At 47.7% G+C, this 22,941-nt stretch overlaps 1 protein-coding gene across 9 annotated transcripts in view; it reads right to left on the reverse strand.

Annotated features, from left to right (window-relative positions):
- Positions 1-1,284: 1,284 nt before the first annotated feature.
- Positions 1,285-22,941, reverse strand: part of ESRRB (estrogen related receptor beta) — a 132,569-nt gene continuing 110,912 nt past the window's right edge. For 8 of the 9 annotated variants that reach the window (XM_084520866.1, XM_084520861.1, XM_084520867.1 and 5 more), the window contains 4 exons: positions 16,546-16,656; positions 15,718-15,879; positions 9,847-10,116; positions 1,285-3,514 (listed from right to left, as the gene is read on the reverse strand). In XM_084520866.1, coding sequence (XP_084376992.1) covers positions 3,270-3,514; positions 9,847-10,116; positions 15,718-15,879; positions 16,546-16,656 — 788 coding nt within the window. In that variant the 3' untranslated portion in view covers positions 1,285-3,269. Of the gene's footprint in view, positions 3,515-9,846; positions 10,117-15,717; positions 15,880-16,545; positions 16,657-20,279; positions 20,389-22,941 lie in introns of those variants that run through there. The other variant, XM_084520868.1, reaches the window with a different exon arrangement.

Raw genomic sequence — 22,941 nt, forward strand, 5'->3', positions numbered from 1 at the left:
AGAGGCTATGAGCATTCAAAGAACTAAGCAGTTGCTGAAGCCTCATTTCCTATTTCAGACTGCACTGAGAGAACTACACTAAGATGCCACCCCTCTCTGCAGGCCCAGCTCACCGTGTAGCTGGACATGCCCCTCAGTTGTGGCAGCGTGCTAGTACTAGTGATGTACAGACCAGAATAGCTGGGAAGGGAAGAGGCGCATGGGATTCCTGCACTTGTCTGAAGGGTCCAAGAGACCTGACCTGCTTCCCAATTAAAGATGGTACAAGACTTTTAAGGGTTAAATTTAGACATGTGTTTCTATCCCAGTTCCTGGGGAGGAGTTTGCATTCCTGGTGTAAAGAGATTAATAAATGTTAATTACTGCCTGCTTCAGGTCCCATCCTATTTCAGACGCAAACATTTCCGAGCCTATTACCTTCAAGCAATGGGGGATAACCAGATGGGCTCCAAGGTTATGCAGCTGTAATGGAGAAAGATGGTCCTGGAAAAAAAAATGCATTTGGTATCTGTGTATTGTTCTGCTAAGGCAGGAGCTGCCTCCATACCATAGCTCAACTCTAAACAGCCAGCAGTGGCTGTGGGCTACAAGCTGATGCAGCAGCTCTCCTTCATAGTCATGCCTGTAGGTTGTTCTCCCTTCTGTTCTGGAAAGCAGGCCCAAATCCAAATTCAATAAAGCTGGAAGAGCCTTTTGCAGCATCACAGAGTGGTTGAGGTCATCTGCTCCAAGCCCCCACTTGAACAGGGTGACTTAGAGCAGATTGCTGCGGACCATTTATTAAATGACCTTTCCAGCCAGGATCCCACAGAACAGGACTTGCTTCTTAGGAGCTTTTGAGCCCACTTTGGGACAGCTGCTTTTGCACAGCTGTGAAGCAAGTTCAAACACAAAGTACTGCGGCTGGCCTGAGTGGGACTCGGCTGGGAAGCAACAGTGGTCAAGTGAGTCCCACTTAGAGGGGATCGTGCAGCCCAGCAAATTTGTGAGTATTTGTGCCACAGCCAGAAAGGGTTGCCAGGTTGCAACACATGGCAAGCTGGCTCTAGTGATGGCTTGCATTTCAGTTTGGTCCCTCTCAGTCACAGATGGGTACAGGGATCATCAGCGCAACCAGAAGCTATAATTTTCTCCCCAGCTGCCTCTGGGAGGGAGATGAGGAAGAGAAGCACAAGTATCTGTTCAAAGCACAAGGCCACTGTGTAATTGCTGCTGCAAGCATGAAAACAGCCCCAGCTCCCATGTGCCTTCTGCCCCTTAGGTCTCTGTTGGTTTACTAATGTGCCTGAAGCAAGACTGAATTCCTTTATTGAGTACAAAATGGGTGAGAGCAGCTACGACTGTACAGTGCACGGAGAACTCAGAGGAGATGGAGCCAAACTGACTCACATACCAGGAGTGGGCTGGCTACACGAGCTGAGAGCTCAGTATCAGCAGCCTCAGTCTTTGAGCTAGCCTGACCTTCACACTGCAGCACCGAGAGCCTGCACAGTGACACGTTCTGCTCCAGTAGAAAACAAGCACCCACTGTCTCCCTGATCACACACCTTGACCGTCTGGAAGGGTTCCTGCTGGGGCCACAGCACCTGGGCTATCCAGGAAGGGACAGAAGCTTGATGGGAACAGAGGCAGTAGAGGTCATGGTGTCTCAAATGCAGATCAGAGACTTTTGCTCACCTCTCCTGCCATGCCACTGACCACAAAACAGACAATATGTTCAGGTTTCATCAGCTCAGGCTGGCTCAGATCTAAGTGACCAAGAAAACAACATCTCAGAGAACGCAAACAAGCTGCTTTTGTCAGTCACCCAAGTTCCCTTCTGCCGACTGGGAATACAGCAGTTGTGGCTTAGACAGCAGATCTAAACCAAGGCTTGGATGCAGCAGGAACCTTGTTACATGAGAGGAGTAAATAAACATTCCCCCACTTCTTCTCCCACCACCTCGAGGTCAGGTATACAGCTTTTTCCATCAGCAAGAGAACCTCTTAACAGGTCCAGGGGCAATCTATGCTAGCTAGCTCTTTTGCTGCTGTTGAGGATAATAGGATGAGGCAGGGGAAGACAGTAGTTGGGATATTGGATTTGGGGGTTCCACACCACCCTCTAAGTTTATTTCCCTAGGCTGTCACAAAAAAAATAAAATAAAAGCAATCTCTTGGGCTCAGGAGCTGCCTCCACGAAAAAGCGGTTCCTTTGATTCCTAACTAGCATTTGGCAATAAGCCTTAGTCTGTGTGGAGGCAAGGATCTATCACTTTAACGAAGTCTAGGAAAGCCCTGGTTCGGGGTGTACTTATACTTGGGCGGTAACCATGCAGACAAAGCCTTGTGTTCTGTGCCACAAGGAACGAGTGGGGAATGGCACTCAGCTGAGCTGAAGAGGCAGGTTTGATACACTACAGGGTGAAAAGTGTGGAAGAATTGTAGTTAGCACCACATAGGAGAGGATGCAGAGATTATCAAGTCAACCCAGCACGAGAGCTTACATCGGGCTCTTTTCTTTCCTTGCCCTCTGGGAAAGGAGACTTGCGCTCTCTCAGGGACGCACATCCTGCCTCTTCAGGGTCCTGTGGGGATTGTGCATGGGAGGGACTAGCCAGGCGTAATGACACACTGTACAAGGTCGCAGAATATCTTACACAGTTAGGAGCATCTTTCCCGGTAAGAAGTGGGGCCTGTATGTACAAGTGTTAGCTGTCGCTAGAGGAGCCCGGGAGGCAGCCGTTGCGATCAGGAGAGGTCCAGTGGTGCCCCTCTCCAAAGGAGCACCTGCCCTATGGTTAGAACCAGAAAGGTGGCAAAATGAAGGACCCTGGCTGCTTCCCCTTCTATCTGACCCCTCGCAACACCAGCAGATCAAGTTTATATTGACTCTATTCTTCCTCTCTTCCTGCTTTAGTCCCCAGTCCCCCTCCAGCACTGGCGGAGGGAGCTGGGGAGCAGGCGGCCTGGACAGTGCTAAGAGCATCACCGCTCAGAGGGGCCGAGCCCCAGTGACCGCCTCAACAAGTGCAAGAGCATATTCTGGTATTTCCCACAGAGAAAACAAATGAAAAAAAGAGAAACAGGTGACTGATTAAAAGAGTTTCCCCCCTCCTGTACACGAGATTCTGCAGTCACGCCGACAGATAGACATTAAATAATTCTTCCATAATAAATGATTGGAGATAAAAGCCGGCGGTGGCTGCTGCTGCTGTTTGGATTGCTCCATTGTCTGCATCTTTGTTTCTAGTTTGTTCCCCGGCCACTGTCGGCTGGCGCTGGGGCTGTCAGACCTTTGCCTCTAGCATTTCTAGGAAGAGTTTATGCATGGGAACCTTGCCCTGCAGTTTGATGCTGTAGAAGTGCTGCACAGCTTTGGCGGCCGTCTGCCGCAGGAGGGGCAAGGTCAGGAGCAGCTTGCCTGCTCGCCGGGGCTCCTCATTGCGCTGACTCAGCTCGTAGTCCTGCAGGGCTTCGTGGAGAAGGTCCTGGAGTTTCTGCACTGCATCCATGTCCTCTATGTGCATGGAGTCTGGGGGGAGGGAGAAGAGAAAGCAAACAGCAACATCAGACATGAGGAGGGAAATGCGTTACAGTCCTTAAGCTAAAGATGCTTCCTTTATTTTATTGCTTTTCTGGTTTTGTTTTGTTTTGTAAATGAAAAAAAAAATCGTACTGGGGTAAAAACACCTTGCTGGCAGGTGCTGCTGCTCCAAAATTTGGCATGAGCCCCAGGAGCTGACCCTCACAGTGCAGGAACAGTGAGGCTGTTGCTGGGGTTGGTGACACCTTGTGCCCTGTGTGCCCGCTTCGCTGGTACCCCAAGTCTGTGTGGGGGTCAGCCTGGGGCCTTTGCGACTCACACTTCCACTTGCCCTCCATGCTCCTGCCGGGGAGAGTCACCCTGCAAGGGGCAGCATCTGCTGTGCTGCCACTTGGGAGCAATCTCATTAAGAATAATTAACACTGCTATAGTGCTTCATCTGTCTGAACTGCCTAATTGCCGTGCAGCTGCTCAGGGTGTCAGCAAGACAGAAAAGCCCCAGTAGGTCACAACCAGTGTGCACAGGGGTGTTGCTGGCCCCACCTTTGTGCATGTGCCCCTGCTTTCAGAGACTGCCAGCAGCTGCTCGGAGAGCTTCCTGTTTCGGTCCATCACAGAAATCTGTGTGTCCTGCAAGGCCCCTTCCCCCAGGCTGCCAGTTAGATTCCTACAAGCTTGCAGAGTGTGCAAGGCTCCCTGGTGTCTCTCTGGGGCAAAGGTAGCTCGTAGTGACCCCATCCAGGGTCAAGCTGAGGTATGTGAGGTGACCACGGGCGAACACAGGCTGCTGAACTCATGGGTAAGTCCTGATGACAGAGAGCAGCACCACCGAGGGGAGAGGTTGTTCTGGAAAAGCAACCCAAAGACAGCATCGCTGATGGCTTTGCTCTCTTTCATCTCACTGATACTGGCTTCTTCCTTACAACTCCAACAAGAGCAAGAGACACCGTTGCCTTGTCTTCATTGTTCAGAGACTTTTAATCAATATTGAACCTATTGATAAAGATTGCTGCCACAGGGCAACGAATCCAGGAGCAGCAGCAAAGGGATGCTAGAATAAGCACGCGTGCACGCAGAACTGCACCCGTCTGCCCCTCTAGCTGGGCTTTGCAGTGTAACACGGGGCTGGCTCAGCCCACACGCATCCAACACAAATGTGAGGGCTTGGGTTCCTGGGTCTGACAGCAGTGAAGAGGAGGGAAGCTGGCTGAAATGCCCAAATCTCTCTAGAAATATATGTCACCTCTGTGGAGAGCTCAACACAAATTAGGGACTGTGAATTTAATAAAATACATGTACAGTTATATCTATTTATGGTGCATGATTTATGAAGTATTACAACAGTTGAGAAAATATTCTGTCTAGCAAGAAAGCTGTTTAAGAAGCTGTTTAGAAGGACTCCACTAACTAGAGGATATTAAAGGGTTGAACTTCAAAGAAGCCTACTGAGGAAAAATCATTATCGCTACATTTGCTTTTTGTATTGAAGAGACCAGGCAACAAAGGCCAGAAAAGGGCTGGCAGGTCTTCACAGAGACCTGAGCTAGCCACAAAGGTTAATTTGGAGGAGTAGAGAGGGAGAAGCACATTGCCAAATCAGTCTGTCGACTTCCCCCAGATAGGCAGCACCTCTGGAGAACTCCCATGCACAATCGGGGGAAGCAAGTGTGCTTCCTTCCAGATGGCAGAGGTGATTTTGGAGACAGAAGCATTGAGAGCTGGAATTTGGAGAGAAACATGCTCCAGCCTTCTTATTTAATGTTTTTTTCTGGCCAGGGGCACATGGGGGAGAAGTAATCATATCTTATCAGAGCTCACAGATCCAGTGGGTGCCAGAGGTACCAAGCAGTAAGCCATGCTTCAGCTCAAGGTGGGTGCTCTGCTTTTGAGTACTGATGCTGCTGTGCAGTAGACAATGCTTAAGTTGTGTTCTCATGCCACCTACCCTCTGTACAGTGAGACCTAATAGCCCTAAAAAGCTATGCATGTAGATGGAGAGAAATTGGGGAAATAAAGATCAAGGCCTGCCTTTCCTCTCTTTCCTGAAAGCAGCTCAAAATTGGCAGCTGACTGCAAAAAATAAAATAACATTGCAGGATTAATTTCCTTGCAATCCATCAATGAGCTGGTGTCAATGGCATTGATAAACTGTTAATTACAAAATCAATAGCTATGAATTTTTACAGCTGCCAGTGCACTGAGGTGCTCTGGAGGCTGCCTGGCCATGTCCCTGAGGATCAGCAGGCCTAGATGTGAGGCTATATGGCAGGAGCCCTTCTTTCCAGCACCGCTGGCATGGCACATAGGGCAGGTGGGAGGCTGGACAAGACCTGCTGCCTCCTCACCTAACACTCTTCTTGCAGCTTCTGGCAGAAGAAGCAAGAACCTACGAGGACCCATTAATGTAGAATTTGCTACACATCCCCTTGCTAGATCCAGACCTTGTTCACTCCATCTCAGCATTAAATGTACTGGCAAAGAAAAAAAAGGTGGGGGCAGGGGATAACGTTTCTCCCTGGCCATTCTAGGTTGTCCTTAACCGAACATGTGCTGTATACTAACCTGGAGGGCTCTTCAAAACACAGGTTGATCAATTTGTATTCTTGTGGCAAGAGGACCTAGAAATGCTTAAAATGAGGCTGCTGTCTCTGAAGGGTAACAGGGTAAGTCTATAGCATGCTTACTGTGTCAAAAAATGGGTGATGATCACACTGTTGGAACATGCTTGTTGCTTTGGGCATTAAGAATTCATTTCTCAGCTCTCTGAAACACACTTAGGAAAGACAGTCTTTGCTTGGATTCTCTCACCCACCAGGTGAGCCCTGGTGGCATTTCACTGAGGATTTAGAGATCAGCCACAGCTCTGGCAGGGCGGCACCTTCAAAGCAATGCCTGCCCTGTTGTTGGTTTCTCCTCTAGTGAGGAGTGAGTGAGCTGCCCCTTCTGGTTCCATTTTCTTTAATTACTAGAAACAAAGGGTCAACGTACAACGAAGAGAGGAAAGTCCCGAGAAGCTGGATTACATGAGCAATTACACCCAGCAGGGATAGGGGAAATTCAGGAATTTACCTAGATGGAAGGCAAGCAGCAGAAGGCAGGTCTAGGCAGCACAGGTGCTAATCTAAGAGTTCAGCTTTAAACCCTGCCTCTGACCCAGGGGAGTTATGGACTAGCCCCAAGATAGTCTGCATTCTTAATGGTTTAGGAGTCAGCTGTTTGCATGCAAGCAAATACATGCAGGCTCTGCAAGTTTATTCCATGTCAAAAATACATTAAGAATAATAACATATTAAAAGAATGCAGGGTTGAATGTGAAGGTTATATTATAAAAATACAGCTTGCGCTATCTAGCTTCCTTGTGTGTGTGTCGAAAGGCTCTAGCTGCATGAAAAACAAGATCTCATGTTTTACTTTCAGCAGCAATACGATAACAAAGCAGGATTGTTGTGGCTTATGCTCCTACAGAACCGCACTTCTACCTGCACCAGAACAAACCGGTGAAGTCAGAGTGGCTCTTCCCATCCAGCTGAGGACATGCAGTGGCCTTTGCCTCCTGACCCTTACCTCGGTTTCTTTATTCCACCAAGCTGGAAGCAGAACCCTGAAGCAGCTGATAAGTGTTGTTTTTTGCTCTGTCATTGCTCAGTGTTCCTCCACTCCTGATACAGACCATCCCATAAGCCTTACACTGGGCTTAGTCCTGACAGCAAAGTGAGCAACACCAGCAGAGTGCTTCCGTTGCACTGTGAAGAGCTTGGTGGCATCAAGGCTGGGGTCCTACAACAGCTCTGCTCATAGCATGAGCCAGATAAGTGTCCCAGTATGGCTCGTCTGTCACCCCGTCACTGCACTGAGGAGCCCTTCTCCTTGTTCAGTCCTTGTGACCTTCCTGGTAGACAGGAGGCAGTTTTTTTTTAACAAGAGTTGATTACATAGCCAAAAGCCACCGTCCCACAATCGAGAGAGGCCAGCCTTGGCCATCTGCCCATCCTGGTTCAGTGGCAAAGTGAAGGCAGCAATTAGAGGTAAAAAAAAAAAAAAAAAAAAAGGCAATATATGAGAAATTGAAAAAGGGAACTAGATAGCAATTTATATGAATCAGAAGTTATGAAGTGTAGAAAATCGATAAGGGAAGTGAAGGACATTGGAAGAAAATCCAGGGCTGAAAGGGCTAAGGACTCCTCAATAAAGAAGAGTTTTATAAATATTTAAGAAAAACAATCATTTGTAGGGGTGCTCTTTTCTGATGGGGATGATTAATCTATTAACAGAATGGGGAGACAGAAGTCCTCGGTGAGTATTTCTGTCCTGAGTTTAGAAAAAAGAAGTGTTATGTACCTGTCTTACATGAAATGAAGATCATCGAATCATAGAATAATGACAATGAAGACTCCTTAGTCTGTTGTTTATGCAAGAAGATATTAGACATCTGTTAGGTACAAACTTCACAGAAATCAGCAGACCTTGCTTTAAGAGATCTAAAATTGCTGGTGAAGGCTCATCTAGAGCAGATTAATGATGAACAAGTCTTGTTATTTTTGAGAAATTCAAAATGTCTGGAGAAGTTCTAATGATGCATATACTTTCCTGGGTCCTGTTCGATAATTGCCATGGTAGCCTGGTGTGAACCAGAGCAAATAAAGGAAAAAGAAATGTGATGTTCAATTAAGACTTAAAAGATGGTATTACAACTACTGCCAGTCAACAGAATACTTTGGAATAAAGGTCTTGTCAAACAAACCTGATTTCATTCTCTGATGAGATTACAAGTTTGGTTGATAAAGTTAACTGTATAGATATAATAGACTTAGGCTTTTATAAGGCACTTGGCTTAGCACCACAGGACATTCTCATTAAAAAATTAGCACTGTGCAATACCAATAAAGCACACTTTCAATTGATTAGTGAACTGGCTAGATGACAGATTTCAAAGTAGCTATCAGTGGTGAATCATCCCTGAAGGAGGAGTTTTCTAGCAGAAATCCACAGGGATCAGTAAAAAAAAAAACAGATGCTACCCAACATTTTTATCAATGATCTGTAAGTGATTTCTTTCTTTCCTTTTTTTTTTTTTCTTTCAAATTTCTGCTAAGATGTGTGGAAGACAAGGAGGAACAGAAGGCTGTAAAATAGGCAGGATAGGGCAGCCTCACAGAGTGTTCTGGACACTTGACGTAACACATCTATAGGCAAGAAATGCAGCTATGGGACAGGAACTGTATCATGTCAAGCTGTAAGGTCTAAAGGACCTGGGATCACAGGAGGCAGCTCAGAAAAGATCAGTATGTGGAGGGTGAACTCAGGCAAAATCACATTAGGAATATGGTACCTTTTTTTTTTTTTTTTAATTGAGGGAACAATTTATTTCTAGAGTCAGCTATCATGAAAGGTTTCAATTACCCACTTTATCTTTCTGGAAGATGGCTTTAGCTGAGCACAGAAACTGGACTCAGTGCTGACCTGCAAGGGTGAATTCTGTTGAAAGTTCGGCGAGATGTGAGACAGTGAGACTCCGGGGATGTAGAGGGAGCCCTCGTCACACGGTAGCTTCAGCCAGCTTCCCTTTGGAAGGGACTCCTGAGCAAATATGTGTCTGGCTGTTGTGCAACAGCAGCACAGCACGCAGCACCTCTCGTGTCTCCCACAGGCACAGGCTTCCAGCCTGCTGGCCTGAGAGCCGTGACCTTCCCCACACTAACATGGAGGTACTGGGCTGAGGGCCCTGGCCTTTCTCATCCTTTTCCCGAGAAGAAATAGCACAGTCACAGCAGACTTCTGCCAGCACATCTTATTCTCTGTCATCCAGATGGAAGGGACCCGGGGGGTGGGTGGGATTGAGTGTTTGTTGTCACTGAACATTTCCAGGACCAGACCAGGCAGTCCCAACCCAACAGGGTTCTTTTTTGGGGGGGTGGGGTGGTGGGATTTAAAACTGGGACCAGGGTGTCCCTGTTTGTTGTAACTGACCAACACTACTCAGCTGAATGCATGCTTGGCCTAAATTCCCTTATCTGAGCTCACGGCACACGGCCTTTCCCTTAGGGCCAGAAGCCAGCAGCCAGCCCAACCCTGGCTGGTCCCACTTCCTAATACAGACACAGATTGCAACTGGGGCTGTAGTGGCAGCAAGCCATACTTTTCCCTCCTTTTCAGCTTGGAGCCTCCATCTCTCTCCTGTCTGTGGACAGAGGAACTTTGGGGATGCTGTACGACATGGGCAGAGCACAGTCTCGGGCACTGGGCCCTAGATTGCTCCCAGGCCAGATAACAGCATGGGCTTTAACTCCCTGATCGTGAGGCTGCCTGAGCCAGGGCTGTACCTGAATTGGCAAGGGCCAGAGCTTTGAGCGTGACAAACTCCTCCTTTTCCACCTTGAGCTTCTTGTAGCGGCGCACCAGTTGTAGGATGGCCAGGTAGAGCTCCAGCAGACCTGTCAGACGAGAGTGTTCTTCGTCCATGATGTAGTCCTCAGCATAGACAAGCTTGTCCTCGTACGGCAGGGAGCGGTACACAATACCCAGGATAAGGATTTCCATCCAGGCGCTCTGCAGGAGGCTCATCTGGTCCCCAAGGGAGAGATTGGAGAACCCTGAGAGGGCAAAAGACAGCCAGGGTCACAGGGGTGTACAGCAAAGCCTCTAGGAGCCTGGGCTCCTTAATTTCCTTGGGATTCATCCCAAGAACTCTCCCCCACTGACCTGCCACTCTCAAAACAAGGCTTACTGAAGCAACCTCTGTCTGTCTGGCAATCAGCACATGCAGAATATGGCAAGCCAAGGCTAATGATAACCTCTTTTTAGTGATTTCTACTTCTCCTAATACAGCAGCTGTTTCATACCACGTTTTCCTGCTCACTGTTCCTCCACAGTTTTGTACTGCAGCCTATTTAGTCTCCCCAGCTGAACCAAAGAGCAGAGCAGAGCTCCAGAGAGCAGAAAAGAGGGATCTGATGGGATAGGAGGAAATGACACGGGCCTGAATTTCAAGCACAGCATAATCTCATTCAGCCAACATGAGAAAAGGTCCCACCACAACAGAGCACTGAAGAGTCAAAAGCTGAATATATCTGTGAACAAAATCCTCTTCCACTTGTCACCACTCCCTGAGCTCCATCAGCTTTCTGCCCCTCACAGCCAACAATCCTACGCAGCATAAAAAGACCTTTGTGGTGCTATTCAAGTACCTAAAACGCTGCCAGAAACTGTAGCAATGGAACAAGCAGCCAGCAGTGAAGCAAGGCAACCTCCCCAGATACAGAAAGAGCAATCACAGTCTGGACATAGACAGTGACAGCCCCGGAGCCCTGCTGGCAGTGCTGAGAAAGTGGAGAAGCTGGAACAGAGAAGTCCTGTCTGTCCTGAGGGGAAAGGGGTAACAACAACAACAAAAAAAAGTGCACAGGAAGGAAAGCTATATCTGTTCTGTCCTCTGCACCAGGCATGTGAGAAGGCCAGATCATGAAAGACCCTAGGAGGCAGGCACTGTACACAGCCATCACAAACAGAGATGCGTTGGTCCCCTCTAGGCAGCTCCTGTCCACTGCTGACAGGCAGGAGCTGTGCTTTTTGGCAGCTCCTTGTGTCTAAAGGTTCCTAAGGCTGTGGGAGAACAGGACACCCCCAGCTGTGCTCCACTCACCTCCCCTGCCAGTTTTAACCCCAATGCTTATTAAACCTCGGGGCTCACTCTCTTCGAGAGGCCTGGCAGCTCATTAGCTGCTGTCCCCAGGAGCCTCCCAGCCCTGCTCACTGCGTGCTAGGCCCAGCAGGACGCGTCTGTCCCACAGCCCTCCCTGCTCACAGTCCTTGGCCCCACATCGGGGCCTAGGTAGCCAGCCACCATGATGATCATTTGATTTCTCTTGTTATCAAGTTGGCAATTAACAAAAGAGCTGATGATTGCTATATTGACTGGCTGTGGGTTCTCTTTTTCTATCTGCACTATCTCAGCCGGGGAAGGGAAGGCAGAAGGGTGGGTTAGTGGTATTTATTTATCACTGCGCCATGTTTTGTGTTTGTGTTGCCAGGGGAAGCAAAGGGTGATAATGGCCTGGCAGCCCTTGGACATCCAATTTCCCTTATCAGGCCACTGAATAGAAAAGAGGCCCCAGGCCACATTAATTAACAGATACCAATCAGCTGTCACGTGTTGTGTGTGCAAGGTCTGAGGGGAGCAGTGGGTGGGAGGGAAGAATCAATAAACCACTGGGGAGGAGAGCCAGAGGGAACAGCTAAAGAGGAGTCCAGGCTACTCGGGAGAAGAGCTGTATATCCAGCTCCATGGCTGTGAGACTGATCCTGGTGCAGCACAGCCCTTGCTCCACATAGCCCTGCACCTGGTGAGGATGTGAGTGCTGCAGCAGTGCTGACCTCCTCCTTCACCTCAGCCTCCTGCAGGCAGTACTGTGCTTTTGTGCTGCTCCTGAATGCGGCCCTCCTGACCGAGTCCAGCAGCAGGCTGAAGCAGCTCTCAGGCTTGGGATCCTGTATCCTCACATCTCCTTGCTGCACAGGGATCTGATGGAATTGGCCCTGACACAGAGAAAGCTGTGCACGGGTACTGTCACAGTCTGGCACCTGGAATCTGTACCCTGCAGCCAGCCAAAAGCAGTCCTCTGGGCACCTGTCTCCTAGTGCTGACCACAGAGAACAGCCCAGCATTGAGGCTGCTGCCTTAAGTCCAGTTTCTGGGTCAGTCACGTGGCCGTTCTGCACCGTCATTACCCATCTGGGTTACAAGGGGGGTTATGCCATCTCCTCAGCACAGCCTGCCAACAAAATTTGTAAAAGATTGTGAAACAGTGAGGTAGTGCAGGGAGAGGATCCAGAACAGACATGACTCACGCATTTCTGCTAGAGAATAAAAAGTGGAAAATTTTTACTTAACCCAAGCAGTAGCCTGTACACACAGCATCTCTGTGAATCATTCTTTCCCAGATGTAGTTATGGCAGACAGGGAATTGCACAGCAGAGACCGTGCTTTACCTGTGCCAAGGAGGACAGAAGAGCCAGCTGCAATTGCCCTGCCCACCTGGCAAAGCCCCCTGCCAGAATCAGTCTCAGGTGGCCAGCGACTCCAGCATCAGCAGGTGGGCATGAAGGAGGGAGTGTTGCAGTGACAGCCCTGGATTTGAAATACGTGGCAGGATTGGGACCCTCCTCTTCCAGTGTTTTCACAAGTAGAATGCAAGTGCTGGAGGACTGTGCTGTACCATATTGCACTCTGCACAAACAAGGGAAGATCAGGTAACGTGGGGTCTCCCAGGGTATAAAACTTGGGATCTGGAATGATAAATGCTAATTTCACCTGGCCAAAATCACAGGCTTGCTATCATAGGTTTGTCACACTGGAGAACCTCCAGCTGTGAAATTCAAGTGCCTTGCCATCATCTTACAGCTTTCAGAAATTGCTAACAATCCAGCTCTTTTGCGTTCCTGAGCTATTTGATGGCATAGCATCCAGAACTTGCCCTTAATCTGTTTCTTGCTTTTTATTCTTGCTGCAGGTCTTATCCTGAAAGATGCTGAATACTCCACAGGCATCAGAAGAAGCCCGAGAAAGTATTTCAGGACACAGAGCCTCCGTCTCCAGCACAGAGCTGCGTGAATGTTTCCCTCCTTCCCAGGTGCAGGTTGAGCAAAGCTGCTTTATTTGCAGCAGCTGATGTGACATTCATTCTTTTTTTTTTTTTTTTTCTTTTTTTTTTTTTTTTTCAGTGGTTTGGCAATGGGAGCTCCCAGAATTACAAAAAAAAAAAGTCACATAATTTGTGGCAAGTGGAGTTCATAATCTGTTAATTTATTATCATTTCTGTCATCCTGGAGGGCCATTAGCAGAGGTAATAAAGGGAGATGTAATTATAGGATCTGAGGCCACTCCAGACACAGCTGCTGTCACTCCACTTGCCATATTTCATTCTGTGCTAGTACTACCATCTTCCTAGTGAGAACAGCACAACAGCTACCCTGGGAGAGCCTTCATCATCACCCCTCGAGAGGAGTCTTGTCTCCCTGCATCAAGGCATGCAGAGAAGGTAGATGTTGTTCAAAGACAATTAGCACAGGGGAAGGGGAAGTAGCGGGGAGGGAGCCTCCTACAGAAGGGTACAACTCTGTACTGGCTAAGTGTGGCTTTTGAGCTAATAGCTAGTATGGCTATTGAGCTAATACCACTTGCTGAACACCATTAAATCATGCTTCCTTGTTATCATAGGAGAGTGACTTACTTAAGCTTCACTGATTTTATTTGCTAACACTTGAGGCAGAAGTTTGTGCCAACATCTGGGATCCTGAAGGGTTGGCGTGACTTTAACATCACGCAGTGCTTTACTAATTCCAGTGTGAGCACAAGGCAGGGATATATGATTTTTGTTCCTTTCTCAGTGCTCTCTGTGTCCAACACACAGGAAGCAGTGTCTTTTTTCTCAAAATCTTTGAAAGGCAGAAATACAGGGCATGCATAATCTAGACACCTGGCAGCCTCCTGGCCCTGCCCTGCTCTGCCCCCTTGCTGCCTAACTCAGTAAGTTTCATACTTGTTTCAGAACTATAGGGTACTTTGTTCCATTTTTATGAACTGGCTTTTATTATGTTTGATTCTTGGTACTGCTCCCTTGTGTAACAGCCCCTGAGCTCTCTCCTGTATACACAGTTGTGTTATGATACTGCTACTGGTCTGAGCTATGCCAGGCTGATGGCTGTTATCATGTTGCAGGGGCTTTGATAGGAAAAGAAAATACAGAGAGAAAACTGAGATGATGACAGGTGTGTCCTGCCTTTCAGAAAGGAGAAGTCCTTTTCAAAGTGCAGGAGTCCTCACTACTATAGTCCCATTCTGGGAAAATGATTATGGCAAACTCTATAGGAGCTTGGAGCTGAACATCCCACACTTATCCCACAGCTTCAAGCAAGGGAGCTACAGCAGGGCACCCTGTACAAACAGAAATGGCCAAGGTTAGAGGAACAGACAGCAACACCTTACTGGATGGCCATAGTGGATGACTGAACTGCATTAAAACCACTCCTGTTAACACCCCAAGTACTGGGTTAGTAGAGCAATCCGGGCTGAGTTCCCTAATCGCCACTGTAACCCCACTTGTGATGACTCAGCCTCAGATGGATTCCAGCACTAGTGATGGGTGTAATCCCCGCAGATCTCATGTAAGAAGGGCACCACTGATATTAACCTCTAGTCAGAAACACTGCCCTCAGAAAGTTTCTTCAGACTTTATAGTCCTGCTACGGACTTATTCCATATAGCCCAGAATACCACTGACCTTTTAGTCACAGGAGAAATACTCACACTGAGAAAGAAGGAGCGGCCATCAAAGAGAAAAAGAGGGGTGACAAAAAGAAGTAGAATACATAGGAGAACTGAACTGTCTGCTCACTCATGCTAAGATGCCTCACCAACAAGAGCTTAAAGCCAAGAAGCAAAGTCTGAATCCATCTCCCCAGAACCTCCTTGAGGCTCATGTCTGCTCCTTGTGCCTGGGCCCAGCCTATCTGCAGGTGTGAGACGCTGGTGCTATGTCACTCAATTGCACAGGCACACTCAATTGGACACAGACAGTGAGCTTTCAGAGGCCAGTCACATTGCCAATAAGTTGTCCTCATTATTTTTCAGCACAGAAGCCTGGAGATTCATTGACAATAGTGAGTATGTCCTCCAACCCAATGGGATGTGTTCTGTGATGAATCCAGTATGAAGAAAGCTTTCCTGAGTCTGGGGGCAAGAATGCCCACTACAGACAAGGTGGGTACCTGCCTTGTCATTAGCACTGAAGTCTGGTCACTATTGTAACATTTATTCATCTATAGGCACAACACACCTAGCACTTATTAACGCAGTTCAAAACCTCTAGAGTCCAGCATTCCAAGGGCTGTTCCCCAAGTGCTTTCTCTGTGCCACTCAATACCAGGTATCACCAAGAACTTTACTATAGCCTCTCAAAGCCTACTGCATAATCCCAGGGCGCACACACACACAATCATCAAATTATGCACTTGCACCAGGGGCTATAGTGGAGTTTGTTTCCCATGAAAGCCCACCACAAGCAGTTTTCTGTGACAGTAGTTTCCATCCATCACTATACATAAAAATCCTACTTGCAGACAAACTGATAAGCACAGTGATAAATAATAGCTCCCTTTGCTGTTCATGCTTAGGCCTTGTAATTTCCCCTGTTTACCTGGGATGTGCTTTGCCCAGCCAATGATCACCACCAGTTCCCTGTCTGCCAGGTCACAGAGGGTTGTCAGGGCTTTGATGTCACTCTCCGGCATGGTTGGATCAGGCATGGCATAAATCTTCTCTGGCTCTGCCACCAGCAAGTGGGAGACGATCTTAGTCACTGCACATTTCAAAGGAGAAGTTGTTGTTGTATCTCTCATGACATAAGGTGTCATAACAGCCCTTTCTACAAGGGCCTTCCTGGGAGAACACAGCTAGAACATAGGCTGCAGGACCTCTGAAATGGTTTTGGTCACAACAAGAGGACACTACGCTGCAGCTCTACAGGCTGTAGTGATTTGCCTATGTCAAACCAGCTCTGTAGAGGGCTGACAAAAGGAGCAAGCTACTCTAAGGCTGTCAGCCGCTCTCTCAGGTAGGTCCAACAAGGCTGGGAGGAGACACAAATTGCAAAAAGTAATGGGAGGACTTGGAAAAGCTTAGAGAATTGTTGGAGAGTTATTGATGATTGGAAGAGAGAAATCAGCACAGGACCAGTTTTGCCAATGCCAGAAAAGTACAGAAAAAAAAAAAAAAACACTACATGAATTTTATAATCTCCTACGAAAGTTCAGTGATTTAATCCTAGGTACAATATGTATAGCACCTGGGTTACACCTTAGATGTATCTCATCTGCCTATGCACTATGATCATAAGAAAAAATTCCTAGTTCTGGTGACCAATATGGGAACCAGAAGTGACAACTGCTCCGTTGCACATTTTGGGAGACCAATGAAAAGGAATGTAGTGGCTGTCAGATGACCACAATTCAAGACCGATACATACGTGGCTTTTTAGCTGGAGGAGGGATCTGTAAGCTCAGGTAAGTGCTACTCTCAGAATCCAGTCTCCTCTTGTACTTCTGGCGGCCTCCTCGGACTCGATCCAGACGAACACCTGCAGATAAAACACGATAAATTCTCATGATTCCTTATTGCCACAGGAAATCTTGACATTCAGATGTAAAAAATCTCCTAAGATGTCCCCCACAGTCCAGAGATTGTCTCTCTTCCAAACACCTGAGATCCTAACTGAACCCAGAGATCCCAATAATACCACATAAACTGCCTCCAGCTCTAACAATACTGCTGTAAGCTTTACTTTTATTCAAAACATTAAGGAAGACAAAAATTAACCCATTCAAACTCTTGAATCACCATCAATCAAACAGACAAATGAAAAGCCTCAGAATTCAATGCCCTCTGGATGATCTTGCTTTTAAAAGAAAGACTTTAAATGTCAATCAAACCCGCCGTTATAAAAATAAGCTTTTAGATTGTTCTTAAAAATGAGAAGTTAAATGTTCTGTGACCTCTCACTATTTATATTTGAAAAAAGTGATCTATAGCAAATAGATTATGAACTATGAATTCAACAAAAAATGTTTCAGGTTTCATCAAGTAAGGAACTGTAATAAAAGTAGAACCAAATAAATAGAAACAACCTCTACTATAATAAAGCAATGATAAAACTGAGGCAGGGAGACACTGAAGAATTTGTTAGAGTTCTTTCAAAATCCAGTGAATCACACTGAAAATAGCACACTGAAAACAGCTCCCAGTGACTGTCCTCATACAAAAAAAAACAACAAAACAATAGCAGCATCAATAACCAATTGAACAGGAACAGCAGTTGAATTGCTGTTATCTTGTACTGTATCAGGACAAGATACAATATTAAAAAACAAATAGTGAAAAAAGTCATAGACATTTGTCCATTTGTCAGTTATTTCTGGCCAGTCATATTGCTTCTGGTAATCAGCTCCTGTGAAACTGGGGTAACTCAGTCTTGCTGGGAGAAACAGCCATCGTCAAAAAATCCTTCAAGGTAAAAGTAGGTGCAGACAAATAGAATATTTTTTTTGAATCTACTCTATACAAGTACTTTCTTAGAAACACAAGTTTATCTAGTCTAATCACAGGAACCAATTATGAGATACACTTACTAATCACACTGAGACATTAATATTTTGCAATCAATTTACTGCATAAACACAAACAACTAAAAGCAAACACTCCAAATCTGTTTTGAAACAATGCTTTTTGAACAACATGTACCTCTGAAAAACCTGAAGCTGGCTGACAACTATTTGACCTTAGAAAGAGGCACATCTGTCGTTTACATGGTGTGTCTCCAGCCAATGCCACGTTTGCTTACTATAGCATGAAAAAGAGAAAGCTTTTACTGTTGTGCTCACACCAGCCCACTGGCACCACACGAAACCATTACTTGCCCAAGACCTAGATCCTGACACTTTGCAACTGGAGCACCCAAAGCAGCTTGATGGACAAACAGCACCAACATCAGCAAGAACGACCAACACCAACTATGCCATCAGTGCCATTACAGCGTGCCAGCAGGAATCCCTGCAGAGCAGGTCTGGAGCTCTCCAAAGCAAAGGAACTGCTGCTCTGGGAGGATGGAAGACATTACGTGGATAGAAAGATATGAAGCAGAATAGGAGAATTTGGATCAAACCTTTCCTCCCCCTTCCTGTTTTCTATTTCTGAGACTGTATGGAGAATTCACTGATGTCCATGAGCAGAAGTACCACCTTTCCTCCTTTACACAGCAGTTTTTCTGCAAATGTTGCCTACTGCTTCTTTTATCACCATTCTCTACAGCAAGTAGTCTGTGGGCTAAATTTCTTCTTAGGAGCTCTAGTATGTTCCAGAGAGTGATTTCAGGCAGACAGGGAATCCCAAACCTGAGATCATCTAGGGGGATCCCCAAGGAACAGCATTAGTAGAGTCCTGGGTGAAGCAGGGTACTTACACTTCTGCCCATGATTTCTTTCCCACTATAATCATTCCCTGGTTTCATAAGAAAGGAGACCTCAATGCCACACTGGGCTGAAGGAGTGACACCCAGCTATAGCCAGGAAGGAAGGAGAAACACACATTTCAGGAAATGACACAAAATTGAGTACCCAGGTGTGAAAATTTGGAGGATCGGGAATAAAACTGTTCAAAGGTTATGGAGGAATGCAGAAAAGGTTGCAGGATCCTGAATCAGAGCTTCCCAGGACCCTCATAGAAGAAGAGACACTGGAAGGTCCATTCCCTCATGCCACTGGGCAGGATGTCACTGCAACAGGGAACCATCCTTCTCAGCCCAGGAGAAACCAGCACACAGCCCTCCAGGACGCTTTTGCTGTGCAGTCTGATAAATAGTGCAGAGGGTGGGGTGAAAATGGGGGAAAGAGCTTTCTTTTCCTTCTCCCAAGGAGAAGCGTGCCATCTCCGGTGCTTGGCAGAGGGATGGCTGCACAGGTTGTAGCAGTATTAGGGACCCTCAATCAGATTATAAGGACACAAAGGACTTAAGTGCATTAAAAAAAGATAAGAGAGACGCAGGGAGATTTACCCTCCATCCCTCCTTCCCTCGCCGAGCAGATAGAGGTCTGTTTGCCCAAGGACTTCAGCTTGTTAATTTTGAACAAGGCTTTGTCCTCCTCTTGTTCCCCATCCTGTGCGACACTCCTTGAGGCAAACGCTTTCAATCAGCATTTGCTGAGCCACTGCTGTACCCTGCCATCATCAGCTCCAGCCGCAGAGCCAGTGAGCGGGCTGACCCCTACGTAGCACATCCCAGTGCCCGCTGCTGAGTGCAATAGCAAATAAAAGCATTTCAACCTGAGTCCCTGACTGCAACAGTCCAGAGGTGAGCAGCAAGGCCAAAGCCCTTCCCTAGAGATCTGACAGTCTACTGGGTCATGTTCAGATGGCAGGAAAGGGCACAGCCAAAAAGCAGGGTCTGATACTGAGCTGTGGTATTCAGGTGGCTCATTAATGCCGGCTGCTCTATGATTTGCTCAGCGGTTGATTTAAGACGGGGAGGGCTGGTTATAATGCAGCTCTGAAAGGGGACACACTACGGGATGTTAAAACAGAGTGGGGAGGCACAGTGGGTAGCTCAGAGAAGCAGTGTGAGGGGAAACATCGAGTGAAGAAACAGAGTGGGAGATAAACTGAGATACGAATGGAAGCGAGGGGGGGAGAAGGGAGATGAAAGGCAGGGGTGGAGCAAGGCTGGGTGGTACATACACTGTAATCCCAGGTGCAGATCTCACACCAAACATGCAGCCACCTGTGCCTTAACTGGAAGGTACAGCATGCGGCCGGTCCATACTGAAGACTAAGAAAGGGTTTGGTGCCACAGCCTGACAAGACGACGGCAAGAGAAAGCAGTTGCCCTACAGCTCCTGCACAAACCCATTTCTCACGTGGATAACAGCTGTCCAACTCCCAGGAGAGAAGACACTCATCCTACAAAACTCACCACGACAGGCACTGCTGGACCACCCTTCTTGACACCATCAGCGAGGAGGGGCAGCTAGAACAGTGGAAACAGGAGCGCTCACATACATGATGTGAGGTGATACAGTACAGGGCTAGGTTTGGGAAGTACCACCCCATTATAACCTAACTTTCTGGCAGCTGCTTCTTCAGAAATGAAGGCTATCTGTGCTGGAAACATCCCCTCTTCTCCCATTCCCGTGATGCAAGGAACCTCCTTACCTTTGGGGGGAACAGCCCTGCCACCCCATGTGAGTGAGGTGTGGAGCTGGTCCCTGTGTCCACCACAGGGATAGGGTCCCAGCTCACCGGTGGCACGCTCACAGCTCCCCAGCCTGCCGGAGCCCACCTAGCAGAGAGAAGGGCAAACCCAGGGCTGGTGCAGGACTTCTCAGCTCAGCATCCCGCCTGGGGGAGGGCTGTCAGTTTTCGAAGCGTCCTGTGGGTGCCACTCGTGTTCCAAGCACTCGTGCGGAGAGGTCTGTGCCAGCACCGAGCCTCTGCAGTGGGAGAGCTGATCTGCTGATCTGTTCGAGCTCCCTTCATTTCTCTGACATGCCCCTCGGAGAGATGTCTGCCCGACAGCTTTGGGATCAGATGTCCCCTTGCTGACTTGATAACATCAGGCTTTGGGGTTTTTTTCTTAATGGAAGTAAAATAATTCCAGCTTTTTTTAAAAGCTGGAGCTAGGCCCAGTCTGTCGGAAGTAAAAATAGCCGAGTATGCAGAGGCAACAGCACACAGAGTCAGGTTTAGTTTCTCTTTTATTTTCTGGGGACTAAAAATAATCTTAAAAGCTCTGTGAAGCTGAGGTCTGGCCATTGGGAAATGCAGTCTAGGCCCAATATCAGCTGTCGTGTCAAATTACTAGCCTCACCTCACTTTCCATCGAGTCCTATCACATGCCTATGAATTGATAGGAACAGAAAGATCCATCTTGCCAAAAGAGCTAACAGAGGAGCCAACCTACAGGGTTTTTGCACAGTACAATGTGTGTCTAGACCGAGAAGGACACGACTGAAGGGAACACAGGACAAGCACTGGCCAAGGAGCAATGTCCCTGGGACTGCTTTTGCCCAGCTTCCCTATTACACCAGCCAGATCCTGTGCCCACTGCCCACCTATACCTTGCGTTGCAGTTTCTGCATCAATGCATCAACCAGCCTGGTTGCTCTCCTGGAGTCTGGGCTGGGGTGGTGCTCTGCAGGTAACAGAGACACCTCTGTCCCCGGGAGCTGCAGTCTGAAGCCCAGGGGTTGGCACTGCCCAAGGAAGCTGGAAGGGAGAAGTATTGTGACCAAGGTGTTCCCTCTCCCCTGTTGCTCTGAACCTCAGGAAAGACAAAAGGATGTGGCAATGGGAGGAGTGAGCCAGGAGGAGACCTATCAAAGAAACAGAGCAACTAAAGGCTTGCTAAGATGGGGAAAGAAATAGACGATGGGGAAAAGTGGGACTGTCTAAAAAGAAGATGGAGAAGCTGTAACCTAAGCTCTCTTTTGTTACTCTGAGATTCCAGCATAGGAGGGGAAGTCCTGTACATACCATTAGGCTCTTGAGCTGCTGCAAAAGGATGCCAGCCCCTGGAAAATCTCCTGGCAGATGACTGGTGCAATTCCCCAACTCATCTGTAATCTAGGAAAGTGACTTGGGGGTCACAGGTCAGCATGGCCAGAAAAACCCTGTGATTAGTGTGGTGCATGTCAACAAGCCTGGGAGTGACACCTGCAGCAGGAGGGTGGGGAACTAGCCTGGGGAGAGGGGCTGTGGCATCGGAAAATCCATCTCCTGTGTTATAAGGGCCTACAGAAAGATTGGATCAGGTCAAGCAGGATGTTGCAGATTGCTCTCCCTTTGATATTTTCAGGGATGTACTAGTTATGTAGAAAAGCTCCTTTCCTGCCCATCTGGCTAAAGAGTCCCTAGACTCGGAGGGACAGGTTATCCCTGTAATGTCTGATGATATACCTGGTTCCAGAGGCTGTCCGTGCATTGGAGCAGTGACACAAGGTGCCCTTGACCCTCACACACACAAGCTGCACATCCCAGGTGGTTGGTTCTGGTGTAACCCGCACAGCTTGTGAACTAAGCCTTCTCCTCCTCCACTGTCTCTGCAGCACTAGCCATTGTTGTCCCTAAAACGTACAGTTTCCTTCCCATGCTGCTGCCCCTCAACCTCACCCCCAATCACAGCAAAAAAAAACAACACAGGCATTAAGAAGGGCTTCAAGGGCAGATGGGAACAAAGAATACTTTAGTACCTTGTTCAGCTCTCTGTAGTAACCCCCACAATCACACTCTCACCTTGTGTTCAGGGTCCATGCAAATCTGCTTTGATGGTTTCCCCTCCTAGCCCTCTAACCAGTCTGAGGCAGGACAGCGGCTCGCTCTATTGCCCACAACAGCAACACCCCCACAGCAGCAGGCTGAGGGGCACTGTGTGAAAGGAGAAGACACAGGCATGCACCTGCCAGGAAAAGACCATGGATGACTTTCACAAAAGGACCTAAAAGATGGCAAAGCTCCAGCCCCACTCACTCTCCAAGACACAGTGCTCAGAACTAAATCCCCTAAGGGGTGTTTTATGCCTGGGTGTGATTTGACTCACTTTACTTTAGACTTTAACAATTTTCATCTGTGCATTTGGGCTCCTTTGACAAGCAACAGAGAGAAGCGGGCACATCCACATTCGCCTCACCCTCCAGACGCTCACCTGAGGAGGAGTGATGACAGATATTTCTCTCCACTGACTATCAGGGGAACCTCATAAATGCCCTGCAGGGTCAGACCAATGCTTTCCCTAGCTCAGTTTCTTATTTTAGTCTATTTAGGTAGAGAATGCAAACCTTTTGGAGCAGGTAAGGGAGCATAAGCATGGGCTGAGAAC

The sequence above is a fragment of the Aythya ferina genome (genome assembly GCF_964211825.1).
Source record: "Aythya ferina genome assembly, chromosome: 5".
NCBI classification, from domain to species: domain Eukaryota; kingdom Metazoa; phylum Chordata; class Aves; order Anseriformes; family Anatidae; genus Aythya; species Aythya ferina.